General features: G+C 39.0%; 2 protein-coding genes across 2 annotated transcripts; both read right to left on the minus strand.

Annotated features, from left to right (window-relative positions):
• Positions 1-3,086: 3,086 nt before the first annotated feature.
• Positions 3,087-4,099, minus strand: TAAR5 (trace amine associated receptor 5). The gene is given in 2 exon segments (XM_025383410.1): positions 3,087-3,682; positions 3,685-4,099. Coding segments are annotated over 2 exon segments (1,011 nt in total).
• Positions 4,100-13,296: 9,197 nt separating this feature from the next.
• On the minus strand, positions 13,297-14,340 carry LOC112623171 (trace amine-associated receptor 4-like). The gene has a single exon (XM_025383408.1). It carries the CDS (start codon positions 14,338-14,340, stop codon positions 13,297-13,299), a length of 1,044 nt encoding a protein of 347 aa, XP_025239193.1.
• Positions 14,341-16,741: the final 2,401 nt, after the last annotated feature.

Genomic DNA, 16,741 nt, shown 5'->3' on the forward strand with positions numbered 1-16,741 from the left:
CTACTTTGAAATTACAGTAGTTTTATTGCACCTGCCAGCAGATCTTGTTATTTGATGCTTTCAAAAAGAAGCACACATATGATTATATTACAAATTTGACTATTTTTAAGATTTTTATATAATAATATTCTAATAATTGTTTTTCTTTATAATTCCATGTTTTAAAAAACTTTATTCCCTCAGAAGTTTTCATCATGAGTAGGGGTCTGTGGTCTTTACCAGAGTGTCAAAAATATCCATGGCACAAAAAATCACTAACACTTGCCTTACATGTGGTTAACTCTCACTCAACTAGAGAGAGTGACTAAGGGTTATTATCACCACAGACACTCTACTGAGATCTCAAGAGAATGTCATTGAGTACAGGCTTTCGTTTGTCCAAGGGCCTAACCCAGTTTTCTGGGTGCAACAGATTTGCTTCTTACATTCTATTCTCCTAACAAAGAGGATGAAAAAGCTGGGCTTCAAATTCTGGGGTCGGGCGCCTCCCCTCTCCACCCATCAGCTCACACTTCCCTTTGTGGTGTCCACTGAAGGTGCAATTCTTGTTCTCATTCTCCCCTGGTTCTTTGGTGATGTAAACATTGTATCATGACACGCATGTCCTGGTGTTTCTGTGATTCACTGGAAACTGGAGTCTCCTATCTGCTCTTCAGTGTTAGTCCTATTCACAGATTTATTAGCTGTCCAGGTTTCCCCAATATTTCAGAGAAATAGTAGACAGGTTAACAGCTTTCAAGTAAGAAGATAGGTTAAGAGCTTTCAAGTAAGGATGCCAAGGTAGATTGCCAGATCTTCGTGGGCCTCATCTATTGTGCCCTGTAAGGGTAATAATATCCACCTCATAGGTTTATAGGCATTAAGTGAGATGCAGAACATCATAGGTTCTCAGTAACTGTTAGTTCCTTCCCTTCTTTTCATTGGGGGCCTATCTGGCTAAGGCAGCCTTCTCCACCTAACAGGAAACAATAATATATGCAAGAAGCAGAATCACTCTTGCTTCTATCTAAGTGACTAGTTCAGAGCTCCACCTTGTGAAGCAGCCGGGTCTCTTACTTCCAAGATGGAAACTGCTATGCCTGGTTGATTGGGAATGGGGTGGCTTATTTCTAGAAAGGTAAGAGAAAAAAATGCTTTTTAAAGTAATGACTCACTTATAGGTTGCAAATTATATTTATTGTTATACAAAAGGCACAGTATTTCTAGCTTCTTAATAACTCAAAACTATATATGCTCGGATAAGTTTTAGTTTATAATTTATCTGTAATTTATTTAATAATGCCTAAGAGTTAACAAAAAAGAAGCTATAATTACTTCCAAAGAGAAATTCAGCACTAAAGAATACATATAGAAAAATATTTTTACAACAATTTTTTTAAATAAGGAGGAAAGTTTGGGGTTAATAGCACCTCTCTCTCTCTCCATAAATCTATATATACATAAATGGGATAAACCCATTTTAGCTAACTTAATTGACAAAGTAAGATTTTTACTCCTTTAATGATTATTTATTTATTTATTTATTTATTTATTTTTGAGACAGAGTTTCACTCTTATTGCCCGGGCTGGAGTGCAATGTTGCAATCTTGGCTCACTGCAACCTCCATCTCCCAGGTTCAAGGGATTTTCCTGCCTCAGCCTCCCAAATAGCTGGGATTACAGGCGTGTGCCATCACGCCCAGCTAATTTTGTATTTTTAGTAGAGACAGGGTTTCTCCATGTTGATCAGGCTGGTCTCGAACTCCTGACCTCAGGTGATCTGCCCTCCTCGGCCTCCCAAAATTCTGGGATTACAGGCATGAGCCACTGCACCCAGTCACTCCTTTAATTATTATTATTGAGATGTGAATGGTTGTTTTAAGTACTTGTTTAATGGCTGCTTATCTGACTATTGACATATGAATTGCTCTTGAAACACATTTGCTCCTTCATTGTCTAAGTTTACCTGTTGAGATTGATACACCTGTATCTGTATCTATAGCTACACCTATCTGTGCATCTGTAGTTGAGAGGCTTTGAGGCTTTGAATTAATTCATAAAGAAGTTTTTCAAATAAGCAATTATTAATTTGAAAAAATCTCAGTAATAAATATAAAGGAATGGTGATTAGAGGCTTTAGGAAAATATTCAGGAGAAGACAGGCAGGCTGTACATAAAGGTGCTCGGGCCCTTACTAGTAATCGCTGCTGAGAAACCTTTGGTTCAATTCTGAGCAAACATGTGGCACAGGAGCTTGTTTTTACAAAAAGCAAAACCAAAAACATGTGCTGGTATTCCTGGAAAGATAGCAGGTCTAACTTGTGTGAGAAAAATTTAAAGGAAGAAATAATAAGATGAAAAGATGTGGATAATTACCACTGAAAATATTCCAAGTATGTTCAGGTTTAAATTATTCAAAAAGATAAGAAAAACATTCCTTCAAGAATATGATACTTTTACTCAGTGATTATCACAATGGACAAACCTGGCTGACAAGTCAGCCTAGTGCTTGGGATTTTAGGAGATGGGGATTCTAAAATGAACACTTTGAGAAAGAGACATTCTAGACACTTGATTATGATTATGAAATATGAAACCAGGTTTCCTGAAGTTAGATTACGCCATATTTTCACTTAAGAACCTAGTAGAAAGGAAATAGTACAAACACCTAATTTTACTTGAGGAAACTCTGTGGTGGGAGGAGGGAGGATTCAAAGGTTGTTGATATCTCTCCTGACTGCTCCGTGTGGCAGAACCAGTGTGAGAACTCAGGAAGCCAGACCTCAGTGCTCTGTTCCTTCCATCGTTGCATCTTAGTTGTTTCAAGGAAGCAATGAATGAGGAATCAAATACGTGCACAGTGTTCAGGCTTATCCAGTGGATATTAAGACGATTTCTTGCTCTCCTTTTCCTCCAACATACTGTAATACCATTGAATGAGGGGAGTGCTCACCCTTTTCCAAATTAAGGAGCTTGTCTTTCTCTTCTACTTAACCCATGCTGTCCTGGAAGCATGCCCACAAACCCAACACCACACAGCCCATGGTCACAGTGCCGCTCATCCTTCCTGTGAGGTTCTACTCCTTGCCTGCATTTAGTAGAAGGAATCATTCTTGGTACAAATCAACAGTGCGTGTCTGCGGTGAGAAGAGCTTCTGACTCAGTGTGAGTTTCAGTGCCTTCCGAAACCACCGGTAGGAAAAGACATAGATGATGGGGTTGCAGGCTGAGTTGAAGTAAGCAAACCAGATAAAGATGTCAAAGACCAGTGGGGGTGTGATAAAGTGAAGGAGGCTGTCGACCATCGTGTCTATGGTGAAGGGCAGCCAGCACAAGAGGTATATGCCCACAGCAATGCCCAGGGTCTTGGCAGCTTTTCTCTCATGCTTGGCAGCCCCAGCCAGGCTATTGCTCAATGTAGTAATCTGCTGAGCCTGCCTGGTAGCTACCACAAAGATCTTCACATACAAGCTGATCATAATGAGGCAGGGGACAAAGAACAAAGGGAAGTTTAACCAGCCCCAAAATTTATTGAGCAGCAGCTGGCAACTGCCCACACAAGGCGTCTCTTCCAGCCACTGGCTGAGCCTTGTCTCTACCACATCTGTGTAGAGGAAGAAGGAAGTGTGTGTTGTGGGCACCCCCCATCCTGCTAGGATGTACCTGAGGGCCACTCTCACTGTGAACTTGGAGGGATAGAGCAGGGGTCACAGATGGCACAGTGGCGGTCAATGGAAATGAAACATAGATGGAAGATGGAGGTGAGGCAGAAGAGGGTGTCCAGGTAAGTGTGCAGGCGGCAGAGGAAGTCCCCGAAGAACCAGCAGCTCTCCACTGAGCGAATGGTGCTGAGGGGCAGCACGAACAGACCCAGAAACATGTCAGCCAGGGCCAGGGAGAGCAGCAAGAAGTTGGTGGGTGTGTGAAGCACTTTGAAGTAGGACACAGCAAATGCTACAAATAAATTCCCTAGCACGATAATCAGCATGCCTGCTGCACAGGCCAGGTAGATGACCAACTGGATGCCCAGAGTATGTACTGTCCTGGGGCAAGACCCATTCACCTGGTAGCAGAACGCCGCAGGGTGCTCTTCAGCACTTTGGATAAAGACAGCTCTCATTTATGGTTTCTGCTCTTCAGCACTTTTGATAAAGACAGCTCTCATTTATGGTTTCTACTCTTCCTCTGTCTGAGAACTGGCCACCTTCTCCACTGGGGGGCAAAAAAAAAAATCTATCTGCTAAATACTCACAAAGTGAAATGAAGAGGAGGAAACTAAAGTACAATTTGGAACCTAGTGCATGTCCCTGGGTACTGAATCAACTGTGCCCTGAAAATCAAATGCAGCATGGTATTCAAGGTTTCATGAGAGTTATTTCTGCTAGCCCTAGTTTATATGACTAGGTAGTTTAAAACGAGTGTAGATAGTATTCTTAAAGAAAGAAAAGAAGGATGTAAACTGAATGTTTCCTCAAAGAAACCTTGATTATATCAGTAGGTAGTATTAAATAATAGAGAGTGTCTCTTGCATTTTGATAAGGTACTTTTTGTCAAATGTAAAGTGAAATTTAAAGCAATGATCTGAATCAAGTGACCAATTAATTCTTGTTAAATTATTCCTTGGAAAAAGTGTAAGTTCTAGTTTCCCTCTGTAAGAATTACATACATTGACAATAAAATCAGCAGATTAAGCTTTTTAGCTACATGTCAAGTGTTCCCAAGAGAAGAATTCAGCATGCAAATACTAATAATTAAAAGGGTAGAAAATTGCTCTATTTTAGTTTTAAATGCTGCACATTTTATGATGATAGCACAAAGCGTTTACACATCTTGGTAGAACTATTTGATAGGCAAAATGATTTTATCTGTTTAACATCGTAAGTCTGTGAACTATTAACCAAGTCCTAATATATTGAATTCAGGGTTTCTAAGCTACTTACACAGGTAGGAATCAGAATCCCTTTCTGGGAAGAAATGTTTCTTGGAGCAGGTGGACATAGGGAATGTTAGAGTACTCTTCTGTTGGCCACAATGACAGATGTGCAATCAGTTAATGATTTTATACTCTCAATAGAAACTACTCCTCCATGTGCTATGATACAAATAAGCTGTGAAGAGGCACCATGGGACCTAGTTTGCACTATTCGCAAGTCTCAGTTGTTTAAGGTTCCTCCTCAGTACAGAATCACTTACCCTGACAATTAATTACAGATAAAATTTAAAGACACTGGATGTATATATTCTTTTTTAGTTCTTCAGTTCTGGGATGTTTTGAAGGTATTCTTGCCTGCTGATGGCTGTTATATATTCTCTAATTTCATTTTTAGTGACTTCTTTATTTCTCTTCTGCCTTAGGGTTATTTGTGTATATTTCTCTCAACATGAGAAATCGCTGAGAATAACTGATCATGAGTTTTTTGGTTCATCAAGGGGTGGTTTGTGACTTCCACACAGGATTCATTATTATGTGTTTTTTGAGCACTGTATTTTGTGGTGGTGAAAGAAAGCATGGTAGATGAAACAGTTTACCTGGAAAAAGAATAGTTAAATTACTGTTTCATCCTTTCCTGTGCCGTCACCTAACCTCTCCCTCTGTTTCCCCATTGGTAAGATTATGTACAATTATACCTGTGTAACTTGATTTCACAGGGATGTTATCAAGGAAAATAACATGTTGAGTCATTTTCTGCTCTCTGCCTCTTGGTATCTTAGAAGCTGGTATGCCTCTTTATGGTTACAGAGAAACCACTTCACAGGATCTGTCAAACTAAAGTTGTAAAAATGACAGAATTCTAGAGATGACACTAAGTTACGTCTGCCAGAGGGTCCTGGAAGAGGAGGTGGGTCAGGTTATAAAGAAAGAAGGAGGTTGGTATGCACCTCTCCTTTCTCTACAAATCCATGGCTAAACCCAGTGTTTTCCAAGGCAAAGCTCCTTTGGCCTGGTGACCACTGGAATCTTGCCTTATCCCAGCTTCATATGTGTGGAAATAAATTTCTGGCTCTAGAACTTAATCAGACCAAGAAAGAATATTGCATTACTATGCACCTTGAAACTCCTTTAGCTTAAAAGTCATAATGCACATATAATTGGCTAAGGAGTCCTATGACCTTATATTTAATTTGACCAAGAATCTGTGAAAAATACAAACAAATGTCTTGTAGCTGGAATAGGACTGAAGAAGAAACAGAGAAAGGTTTTTGGTTCTGGGATAGATTACATCAAACCTACTAAAATGTAATATGTAACACAATTGTATTTGAAAATGCAGAATTTTATAGACTGTTTCTAGTATGATCTCTATGTCTCAGATTACTTAACACCACTGTGTCCAGTTTTCTCATCTATTAATTGAATATAATATATTATCTATGTCACAATTTTGTTGTGAATATTAATGAGTTAAAATTCATAAAGTGCAGCCTCTGGCATTTAGAAAGTTGAGTTGGGCAGACAAGAGTTTCAGTGGATATCTAGTGCATAAAACTCTTAACCTTCCCAAGTTAGGGCTCTTATCCCTTCTTCCACTGACTTTTAGAAATACATTCCATTACGTAACAATCACAGGCAAAAGTAATTGGATTCGGGATCTTCTAAAGTTTCTCGCTTACCTTGGGGATTCACTAATGTTGCAGCAAGCTGCTAAAGGTCTTGAATAGAGGAACGTTTTGATTTCTTTTAAATCTCCCCACTGTGTCCTGTGTAGCCTCCTCTGCACTGTACTCACATGTTGAAATAACTAGTGCCCAGTTCCCAAAGACCATACTATGTGTCCCACTCACATGCTTTGTAAATACTCTGTACTTTCTTCTTTTACAGCACCCTTGAGACACTGGGTTACAGATTAGCATTTACTTCTGGTCCCCCATCCAGTATAACCTTCATGAGAGGATGTACTATGTCTTATTCACCAATACAGCCTGATACCTATCACAGTTCCTGGGTGTGTTATTATTAGTTATTATTATATTAAGGTTCTTGTTAGTCACAAGAAAAACAAATTGAATGTAATTGATTAGTCCCTGAACAAACTAACATTGTAGGAATGGTACGAATAGATCACTCACATTGTGTGACTTTTATCAGCAGCTTTTCTCCTAATACTCAGGTACTAAATCTGTTATGAGACATGGGGAGCAACCCAATTTAGAAGTTGTACTGTTATTACATGATCATATATATATATAGAAAGAAAACCTGAAAGACTCCACCAAAAAACTGTTAGAACTAATAAATAAATTCAGTAAAGTTGCAGGATACAAAATCAACACATAAAAATCAGTGTTTCTATATACTAATAGCAAACTATCTGAAAAAGAAAATCAAGAAAGCAATCCTACTTACAATAGCTACAAAAAGTGAAATACCTAGGAATACATTTAACCAAAGAGGTGAAAGATATCTGCAATGAAAACTATAAAACATTGCTGAAGGAAATTTCAGAGGACACAGATAAGTGGAAAGATATTCTATGTTCACGAATTAGAATAATTAATATCATTAAAATGTTCATACTACCCAAATTAATTTACAAATTCAATACAACCTTATTAAAATACAGTAACATTTCTGACATAAATAGAAAAATAATCCTAAAATTAATATGGAACCACAAAAGACCATGAATAACCAAAGCAATCTTGAGCAAACAGAACAAAGCTGGAGACATCATATTACCTGACTTCAAAGTATATTACAAAGCTATTATAACCCAAATAGTATGCTATTGGCATAAAAATAGATGCATGTACCAGTGCAAAATAATACAGAACACAGAAGTAAATCTATGTACTTACAGCCAACTGATTTTATCTGTGTACTTACAGCTAACTGATTTTTGACAGTTAAGAACACACATTGGGAAAAGGAAGATCCTTTCAATAAATGGTACTGGGAAAATGAAACATCCACGTGCAGAAAAGTGGAATTAGACCCCTATATGTCACAATATACAAAAATCAACTCAAAATGAATTAATATATGTAAGACCTGAAGCTACAACATAGGGGAAACACTTGATGACATTGGCCTGACCAACATTTTTTTAGGTAAGAACTCAAAAGCACAGACAACAAAAGCAAACCTAGACAAGTGGAATTGGATCAAACTAAAAAGCTCCTGTGCAACAAAGAGAGCAAGCAACGGAGTGAAGAGACGACCTGCAGAATAGGAGAAAATACTTGCAAACTCTACATCTGAAAAGAGGTAAGGAACTTAAGTGGCTCAATAGCAGAAAAAGCAAATAATCCGATTAAGAAATGGGCAAAAGACTGAAGCAGGCATTTCTAAAGAAAAACATCGAAGACATACAAATGGCCAATAGATATATTAAAAAATGCTCAGCATCACTAATTCAGAGGTCCTCAACTCCTGGGCCACAGACTGGTACCAGTTTCTAATCCCTGGGCCATGGACCAGGGTTCCAAAATTGTTTTGGAACAAGAAATGGAGGTGGAAGTAACATGTATCTTATAATGGCACCAGTAATGGTACTCGTTCGTGGCCTGTTAGGAACTGGGCCGCCCAGCAGGAGGTGAGCTGTGGCAAGCGAGCATTACCACCTAAGCTCTGCCTCCTCTCAGATCAGCAGCAGCATTAGATTCTCAAAGGAGCACAAATCCTATTGTCAACTGTGCATGCAAGCGATCAAGGTTACGCGCTCCTTATGAGAATCTAACTAATGCCTGATGATTTGAGGTGGAGCAGTTTCATCTTGAAACCATCGTCTCGGCCGGGCGCGGTGGCTCAAGCCTGTAATCCCAGCACTTTGGGAGGCCGAGACGGGCGGATCACGAGGTCAGGAGTTCGAGACCATCCTGGCTAACACGGTGAAACCCCGTCTCTACTAAAAAATACAAAAAACTAGCCGGGCGAGGTGGCGGGCGCCTGTAGTCCCAGCTACTCGGGAGGCTGAGGCAGGAGAATGGCGTAAACCCAGGAGGCGGAGCTTGTAGTGAGCTGAGATCCGGCCACTGCACTCCAGCCTGGGTGACAGAGCGAGACTCCGTCTCAAAAAAAAAAAAAAAAAAAAAAAAAAGAAACCATCGTCTCCACAACCCCATTTGTGGAAAAATTGTCTGCCACAAAACTGGTCCCTGGTGACAAAAAGGCTGGGGACTGCTGACTAATTATCAGGGACATGCATATCAAAATCACAGTGAGATATCACTTTGTCCCAATTAGCATAGCTATTATAAAAAATGCAAAAAATAAAAAAATGCTGGTAAGGATGTGGAGAAATGGGAATATTTATATACTGTTGGTGTGAATATAAATTAATATAGCCATTGTGGATAACAGTATGAAGGTACCTCATAAAATTAAAAATAGAACTGCTATCTGATCTAGCAATGACACTACTGGATATTTATCCAAAGGAAATTAAGTCAGTGTGTTGAAGAGATATCTGTACTCCCATATTTATTGCAGCACTATTCACAATAGCCAAACTATGGAATCAACCTAAGTGTCCATATATGGATGAATGGATTTTAAAAAAAGGTATATATACACAATTGAATACTAAACAGCCATAAAAAAGAATGAAATTCTATATTATTTGTAGCAACATGGATAAACCTGGAGGCCATTACATTAAGTGAAACAAGCCAGTCAAAGACAGACAAATATTACAGTCTTACTCATGGTGGAATCCAAAAAAGCTGATCTACTGGAAGTACAGAATAGAATAGTGGTTACCAGAGGCTGGGGAGGGTAGGGAGGAGTGGATGGTAAGGAGAAATTGGTAAATAGGTACTATGTTGCAGTTAGGAGAAATAAGTTCCGGTGTTCTGTTTCACAGTGGGGTGACTATAGTTAACAATATTGTATAGTATGTTCAAAACAACTAGAAGAGAGGACTTTGAATGTTCTCACCACAAAGGAATGATAAATGTTTGAAGTGATGAATATGCTAAATATCTTAATTTGATCATTACACAGTGTATGCATGTACCCCATTCATATGTACAATTATGTGTCAATTTACAGTAAAATTAAAAGAAGTTATGTTGCTGCTCTAGGAGAGGTTTTATTGGACAGAAGGGCCTGTGGCCCCCAGAGGTAGCACAAGAGTAATGGGATCCAGGAAGCAGTTTCAGAAGGAAGCACAGAGAGGGTGATCATGAGACTCACAAGAAGAGCATAGGCCCAGGGGTCAAGAGGCTGGAATTAATCTCCAGCTGCATTTGACTGAGTCTTATGGCCTTGAACCATTCTTGGTTCCAGTGTCCTCATATTGCCTTTCCTAGTCTCATTTCCCACTTTGTTCTGTTTTCTTTTTTTTATAAACATACTTAAAAAAATAATCTAGTCAAGTCTCTTTTTCTTGTATACATTCATGTAAGCCATTCTTAAATCCTTTTGGAACAAGGGGTGGAAGTGGAAGTAATACATATCTTATAGTTACAATGAATCCTTGGAACCAACAGTATCAATTCAAGGACTATGTCCCAGGGAGATGATCACACAAGATAAACTTTGCATGCTAAAGGATATTCTGTGAAGCATTATTAATAGTAAAAAATGGAAACAACCTGAATGTTCTCCAGTAGGGGATGGATTAAACAAACTATAGTAACTATAGTACAATTCATGCAATAAGATCTTTTGCAGTCATTAAAATTAATGATATAGTTCTATTGCTATTGACCAATATATTCATGACATTTTCCTGAATAAAATCAACAGATACCAAAAGACAGAAAACAAAATTAGCAAAATCGATCCCTGTGGGTCCATGTGTACAAGGAGAGAGTTGACAGTGGGTCTCTGGTTGGTTTTGGAATGACTTCCCTCATTGTACTTTTCTGGAGTACTTGAAGTTTCATTTTATTCTTTGTAATAAGCATGCATAACTTTTACCAAAGGGGAAAAAATCTATATTTTTACTCCAAGGAAAAAAAATAGGTCATGGTTGTGCTCAGATATTAAACTTTGTCCCAGGTCTCTTAGCCAGTGACAATATAGTCTTTATACTAGTAGCCGTGCATGAAATCTACCAGAGTAGTACTCTAGACTAAAAATTATCTAGATCGCCTAGCTCCTTCTTATTTTGAATACACCTATGCATATTTGAGAAATTTTTTTTCATAAGGATTTGAAAATGTTTCATGGACTATTTAGAGATTGTTACTTAATTCTCATTTATGGTCTGGAGTGTTGCTATCAAATTCTAGAAACCAAATTTGTTTTCAAATTACTGCCAACTTTAACAAAATCAATTGTAATGAGACTGTGTTAATTATGTTAACCTGAAATTATGAAGCCAGATGGAAGTGTTCTTAGTACAAGCTCAAACTGGCAATCCTCACTCAGGTTCAGAGATTGTCTTGCTATAGCATGTTGTCTATGGACAGTCTTTGCCTGCCTTTGAGAGCACATAGGGCAGAATAATTCTTGATTCCTCAAAATCTGTCTGATATGATTTGGGTCTGTGTCCCCATATAAATCTCATGTCAAATTGTAATCCTCAGTGTTGGAGATGGGGCCTGGTGGGAGGTGATTGGATCGTGGGCGTAGATTTTCCCTTTGGTGCTATTCTCTTGATAGTGTGTGAGTTATCACGCGATCAGGTTGTTTACAAGTGTGTAGCACCTCCCTCCTGCCTCTTCCTCCCCCTTCAGCCCTGTAAGATGTGCCTGCTTTCCCTTTGCCTTCTGCCATAATTGTAAGTTCCCTGAGGCCTCCCCAGCCATTCTTCCTGTACAGCCTGCAGAACCTTGAACCAGTTAAACTTCTTATTTATAAGTTACCCTTGGCCTAGCTCCACTCTGCACCCGGCTCTTTTTCCTCTCTGCTGACATTGCTGAGCAACAGTGGTGTCAGGTCTACCACTGAATTCCTGGGTAAGGACACAGAACAGTAGCTACCCAGCGGCAACAGCTTACCACAGACTTTGCACATGCCCTATCTTTGCAATTTCACTTCAGTTGGTGAAAGTACTTGCTTAAACTTGCTTCCTCATGCTGATCTTCAGGAAGTTGGCTTAGTGACCCCTTCTCTGATGCTCTGACTCCACTTCCCCAGCTTTCCCTTGACTCTAACAGAGGCGCTGGTTCCCTTACCAAACCTGCTGCTACAGTCCTTTGGTCAAAAATGCAGGCAGTCTCTCCACAACCCCATGCCAGGCTAAATTTTCTTCTGCCATGCTCTCTTGGCTTCATTGTGCCTGGCTCTGTCATAACACATATTACCCTGTAGTGTAACTGAGCAGCTATGGTCTCTCCTATGAAGTCAAAATTCTCGTGAGGCCAGGGTTTGAGCTTTATTTATCTCTGAACTGCAAGCAATCAGAGCAACACTTGGCACATAGTAGGTGCTCAATAAATGTTCATTGAACCGAGTGGTTTTTAATACAGAGAGCAAGTATCATGGAAGTTACCATTCCCCCTGAGATAATGGCTACTCTGCTCAACTTAGATGAGTCCTGGGAAGAGGAGATTGGTTTAGGAATGAAAATGGCTGCTTCACTCTCCTTGACTTAGCCTAAGAAGAGCATGTGGAGCTGTTCTGAGAAACAATTGAGCTAATGTTTGTGGACACCCATGTAAAGTTCAATCTGGGAGGATAATGAATATGTTGTGTACACACTTATGCAAGACATGGATACATCCCCACTATGTGTACACACAGGCTGCATACATACATGGATCAAAAGTGTATATTGGGAGAAAGAAAGCATATTTTCCTAAACTCTTTATTCATTTATCTCATTTAGTAAGACAGTCCGATTTTATCAAATATTGCAAATCTCACATCAATTCTTTCTGAAAAGGGGTTTAAGCCAAAATAATTACAATTGGAAGTAACTACAACTGTCTGCGTCCTTCTCCCCTTCCGTGTCACAAGCATCCTCCATAACTCAGACTTCCTGTATGCCCAGGCTCTCTCCCACTCCCCTAACAAGCAATGACAATCTCAAGAAAGATTTAGATAACTCAGACATACAAGGCTGTCAATGATTATGGAAACCAACTTTGCTTTTGCATCTGATGTTTTCAAGTTAAAGTGAGAAAATCTCTATATGATTTAAGCCAAAAGACTCAAATTCCAGATCCCTAATTTGGAATCTCAGGAGTCAGCAAGACTTGGGAGAGATTCTTTTTATTGGAGTTGTCTTTCCCCAAAGCCCAGAAATGGACCACTTTGGTAGCTTTAGTATACTTGGAAGGCTAGATCTATGACTCCTACCTAGATATTCATTACACCAACTGGAAGGACCTCCTTATCTAGTCAATTCATGCCCCTACTTGTGTAGAGAAGGGGCATCCCAGATTCCCCACCAGAAAAGAGTCCTATTGAATGAGGAACACAATCTAAGCAAGGGCAGGAAACAGGCTTAGGGTGGAAGAGTCAGCGTGAAAGATCATGCCTGTGACAATCATCCTCAATGCCTTGCGAAACCAAGGATAAAACATGCCATATATAATGGGATTGAAAGCTGAGTTGAAATAGCCTAGCCAGAGGAAGACATTGTACAGATCTTCATGGGTTGTAAAATTAATGAAAGGATCTATGATCGTCAAGACAAAGAAGGGCAGCCAGCACAACACAAACACTCCCATGACTATTCCTAAGGTCCTGGTGGCCTTGCTTTCTGTTTTAGAGGATGTCTTTTTTTTGCTTTCTGACCCAGCCTGTTTAGTCCTAGAACCTGTGCCAATTTGCTTAGCATGCTTCCTGGCTGCTGTAAAAATGTGTATGTAAATTCCCACCATGGTTGTCCCAGGGAGAAAGAAAGCTATAAAGGAGGCCAGTACACCCCAGAGCTTATTAAATATTAACACACACAAACCTGTGCAATCAATGACTGCAACAAACTCTTCTACACCAATTATGTTTAGTTTTGAGAATACCAGGCCAAAGGCAAAAAGCATGGGAATGGACCAACTGATGAGTAGAAAGAGTTCTATGACAGGGATGGTAATTCTGGTGACATATTGCAATGGGTCACAAACAGCATAGTAACGGTCAACTGAGATGAAGCAGAGGTGAAAAATGGAGGTGGTGCAGAGCATGATGTCGCAGCAGCTGTGGACTTTGCAAAAGAGGTCTCCAAAATACCAGCAGGACTCGATGGATCTGATCATACTGAAGGGCATGACCACACAGCTCAGCAAAAAGTCAGTGGTGGCCATGGAGAGGATCAAGAAGTTGGTCGGGGAGTGGAGCTGCTTGAAGTGAGCGATGGAAATGATTACCATCATGTTGCCCAGCATAGTCATCACTATAGCCCCGATCATGACCAGGTACATGGCCCAGACACTCAGCACCGGCCTCACATTTCTAGGGCACGAATGGTTAACTGAACTAAAGCAAAATTGTACCGTTGGGGAGTTCTGAGGGTCAGACAAATTCATCATCTTTGTCTTATAGGTACTATGAATCTCGTTCAAAAGGGCTGTGTTCCTCTCAGTTCTGTGTGGGAAAGACACAGTACAACAATACAAATCACCAGCAGCACAGCTTTTTTTCAGAGGCCAAATTAAGCCTGCATGTACAATCCAAGTATGAATTCCCTACTGACCAGGAGCACTGCTTCCTAAAACTTTGCATGCATACAAAGTTAGGCATCTTTTTTTTTTTTTTTTTTTTTGAGACGGAGTCTCGCTCTGTCGCCCAGGCTGGAGTGCAGTGGCCGGATCTCAACTCACTGCAAGCTCCGCCTCCCTGGATTCACGCCATTCTCCTGCCTCAGCCTCCCCAGTAGCTGGGACTACAGGTGCCTGCCACCTCGCCCGGCTAGTTTTTTGTATTTTTTAGTAGAGACGGGGTTTCACCGTGTTAGCCAGGATAGTCTCGATCTCCTGACCTCGTGATCCGCCCGTCTCAGCCTCCCAAAGTGCTGGGATTACAGAGGCATCTTTTTAAAACACAGATTCTGATTCTGGGGGAGGGCTGAGAGTTTGCATCTAAGCTCTCAGCAGATGCCAGTGTTGTTAGTCCAAGAACCACCTCTAGAATAGGAAGGGGCTAAAGAAAACTGGATTGCTATTAGGTCATCGTCGTCTCAGTAATGGAGGTGAATGCACATTCCAGTTGCCCTAATATTAACCTTAACTCAGGATTCCAAATCCGTAGGCAGATTGAGTTTTTCCTGTCCCACTTATATTGGACAATTTTTAAACAATAAAAGCTCCTCAAGGATTATGAAGAACTATGGAACTATTTTTTAATGTTTAGCTTAATCAATAATTATGATCTGAAGATTAGGCTGATGCTTCTTTTTAGCTTTATGTGTGGGCATTTGCCAGTGCTTTCCATACTGTCACTTATGACATACTATTCAATTAAGGAAACATTTCTCTCTCCAGCGTGGAGAACAACATAGTTTTTAGAGTTTTGAGCTATATTATGGCAAATTAAAAATATACTGAGGATAACAAAATTATACTTGAACAATTAAAAATATAAAGGAAAAACCCACAAATAAAAGATTCTATAATCTGTGGCTTATCTCCTTTCATTTAGCAGCTATATTCATGAATCCAAATTCAAGTTGAGGTCCTCTCCCCCCGTTTTTGTCTTATATTCGTAACAAATGTGATATGTGTGAGTGTTCACTGCTTAATCTATCATTTTGTATAATTAATACTGTTGCCCTTATAATGTGAAAATAATGAGACTGACTCACCCAGAGTATGACATGGTTTGATTTGTTTTTCCAGCGCCGGAGCTGGATGTGTAATTCTGGTGACCAACGCTATCTAAGGCCAATTGAAATGGACTTTGGCCTGAGAATAGGCTAAAACTAAATGGTCTGTTGGGAAAATGAACCCACAAGCACGTCCTCACCAGATTTAATTGAAAAAGACATTAATAAATATATAAGCACTTTTAAAAATACTATTTTCACTATTTGCTATAATAGCTTAGCAATTATCTCCAGTATCTGTGTATTATTTGAAATGTTACCATTATGATATGTTTTATTTGCTCTGGGTATAGTAACTTGATTTCTTAAATTGTTTTAGGGTTTTTAAAAAAAATACCAATCACATACCAAACGATTAAGTTTTACTTGAAACGCCAAGCCATAGGGAAATAAAATGTAAGAAGAACAAAGATGTGTTCAGCTCCTTTATAAAGTGCAGACTAGCAATCAGAATACACAAAATAAATTGTTTACTAGTCACTTTGGTTCCAAAGCTCTAAAAGGTTGCAAATAATAAAATCTTAATATCTAATACTTTATTTAATAAGTTAAATTTAGCCTGCTGTTTATCTCCCCTGCATTTGTAATTTTAAAACTTTTCCTCAATTCTTTTAAAATTCTTTTAAAAATCAATCTTTAAGAAAGCTAACTATAAAGTCACTTCAGCATTTGCGACTATATATTCATAAATAGAGCATTTCCCATACAAAATTTTACATTTCATTACATAGGTTTTAAAGTTTTAAGTTCCATGTTTGAAAATCTATTTACTGAAAGAATATAAGTTAACCTCCTCGGTTTGTAAAGTGAATTTATTTATTTATTTATTTATTTATTTGAAAAATATGGCATGAAACAACTTCTAGAAATTAACAGTATTCTCTCATATATTACAGTTACATATATTAAGGAAATGGTTAAACATTTAAGTATTAGATTAAGACAAGAAGATAGAGTAAGACACACACATATATTTTAAAAATTATTACATGGGTGAATTGTTAAGGTAATGGCAAAGATAAGAATAATTTCAAACTCCTATCTTAAGGTCTTGGCGAAAAGTTATGAAAACAAGTAACCACATGCAAATATGACTGCTGGCTTGC

Source organism: Theropithecus gelada, chromosome 4, assembly GCF_003255815.1.
Source record: "Theropithecus gelada isolate Dixy chromosome 4, Tgel_1.0, whole genome shotgun sequence".
In the NCBI taxonomy this organism is placed as follows: domain Eukaryota; kingdom Metazoa; phylum Chordata; class Mammalia; order Primates; family Cercopithecidae; genus Theropithecus; species Theropithecus gelada.

What these genes read in the sequence shown, in the direction of transcription:
- LOC112623171 (XM_025383408.1), bottom strand. Translation starts at nt 14,340, where the DNA reads ATGAATTTGTCTGACCCTCAGAACTCCCCAACGGTACAATTTTGCTTT.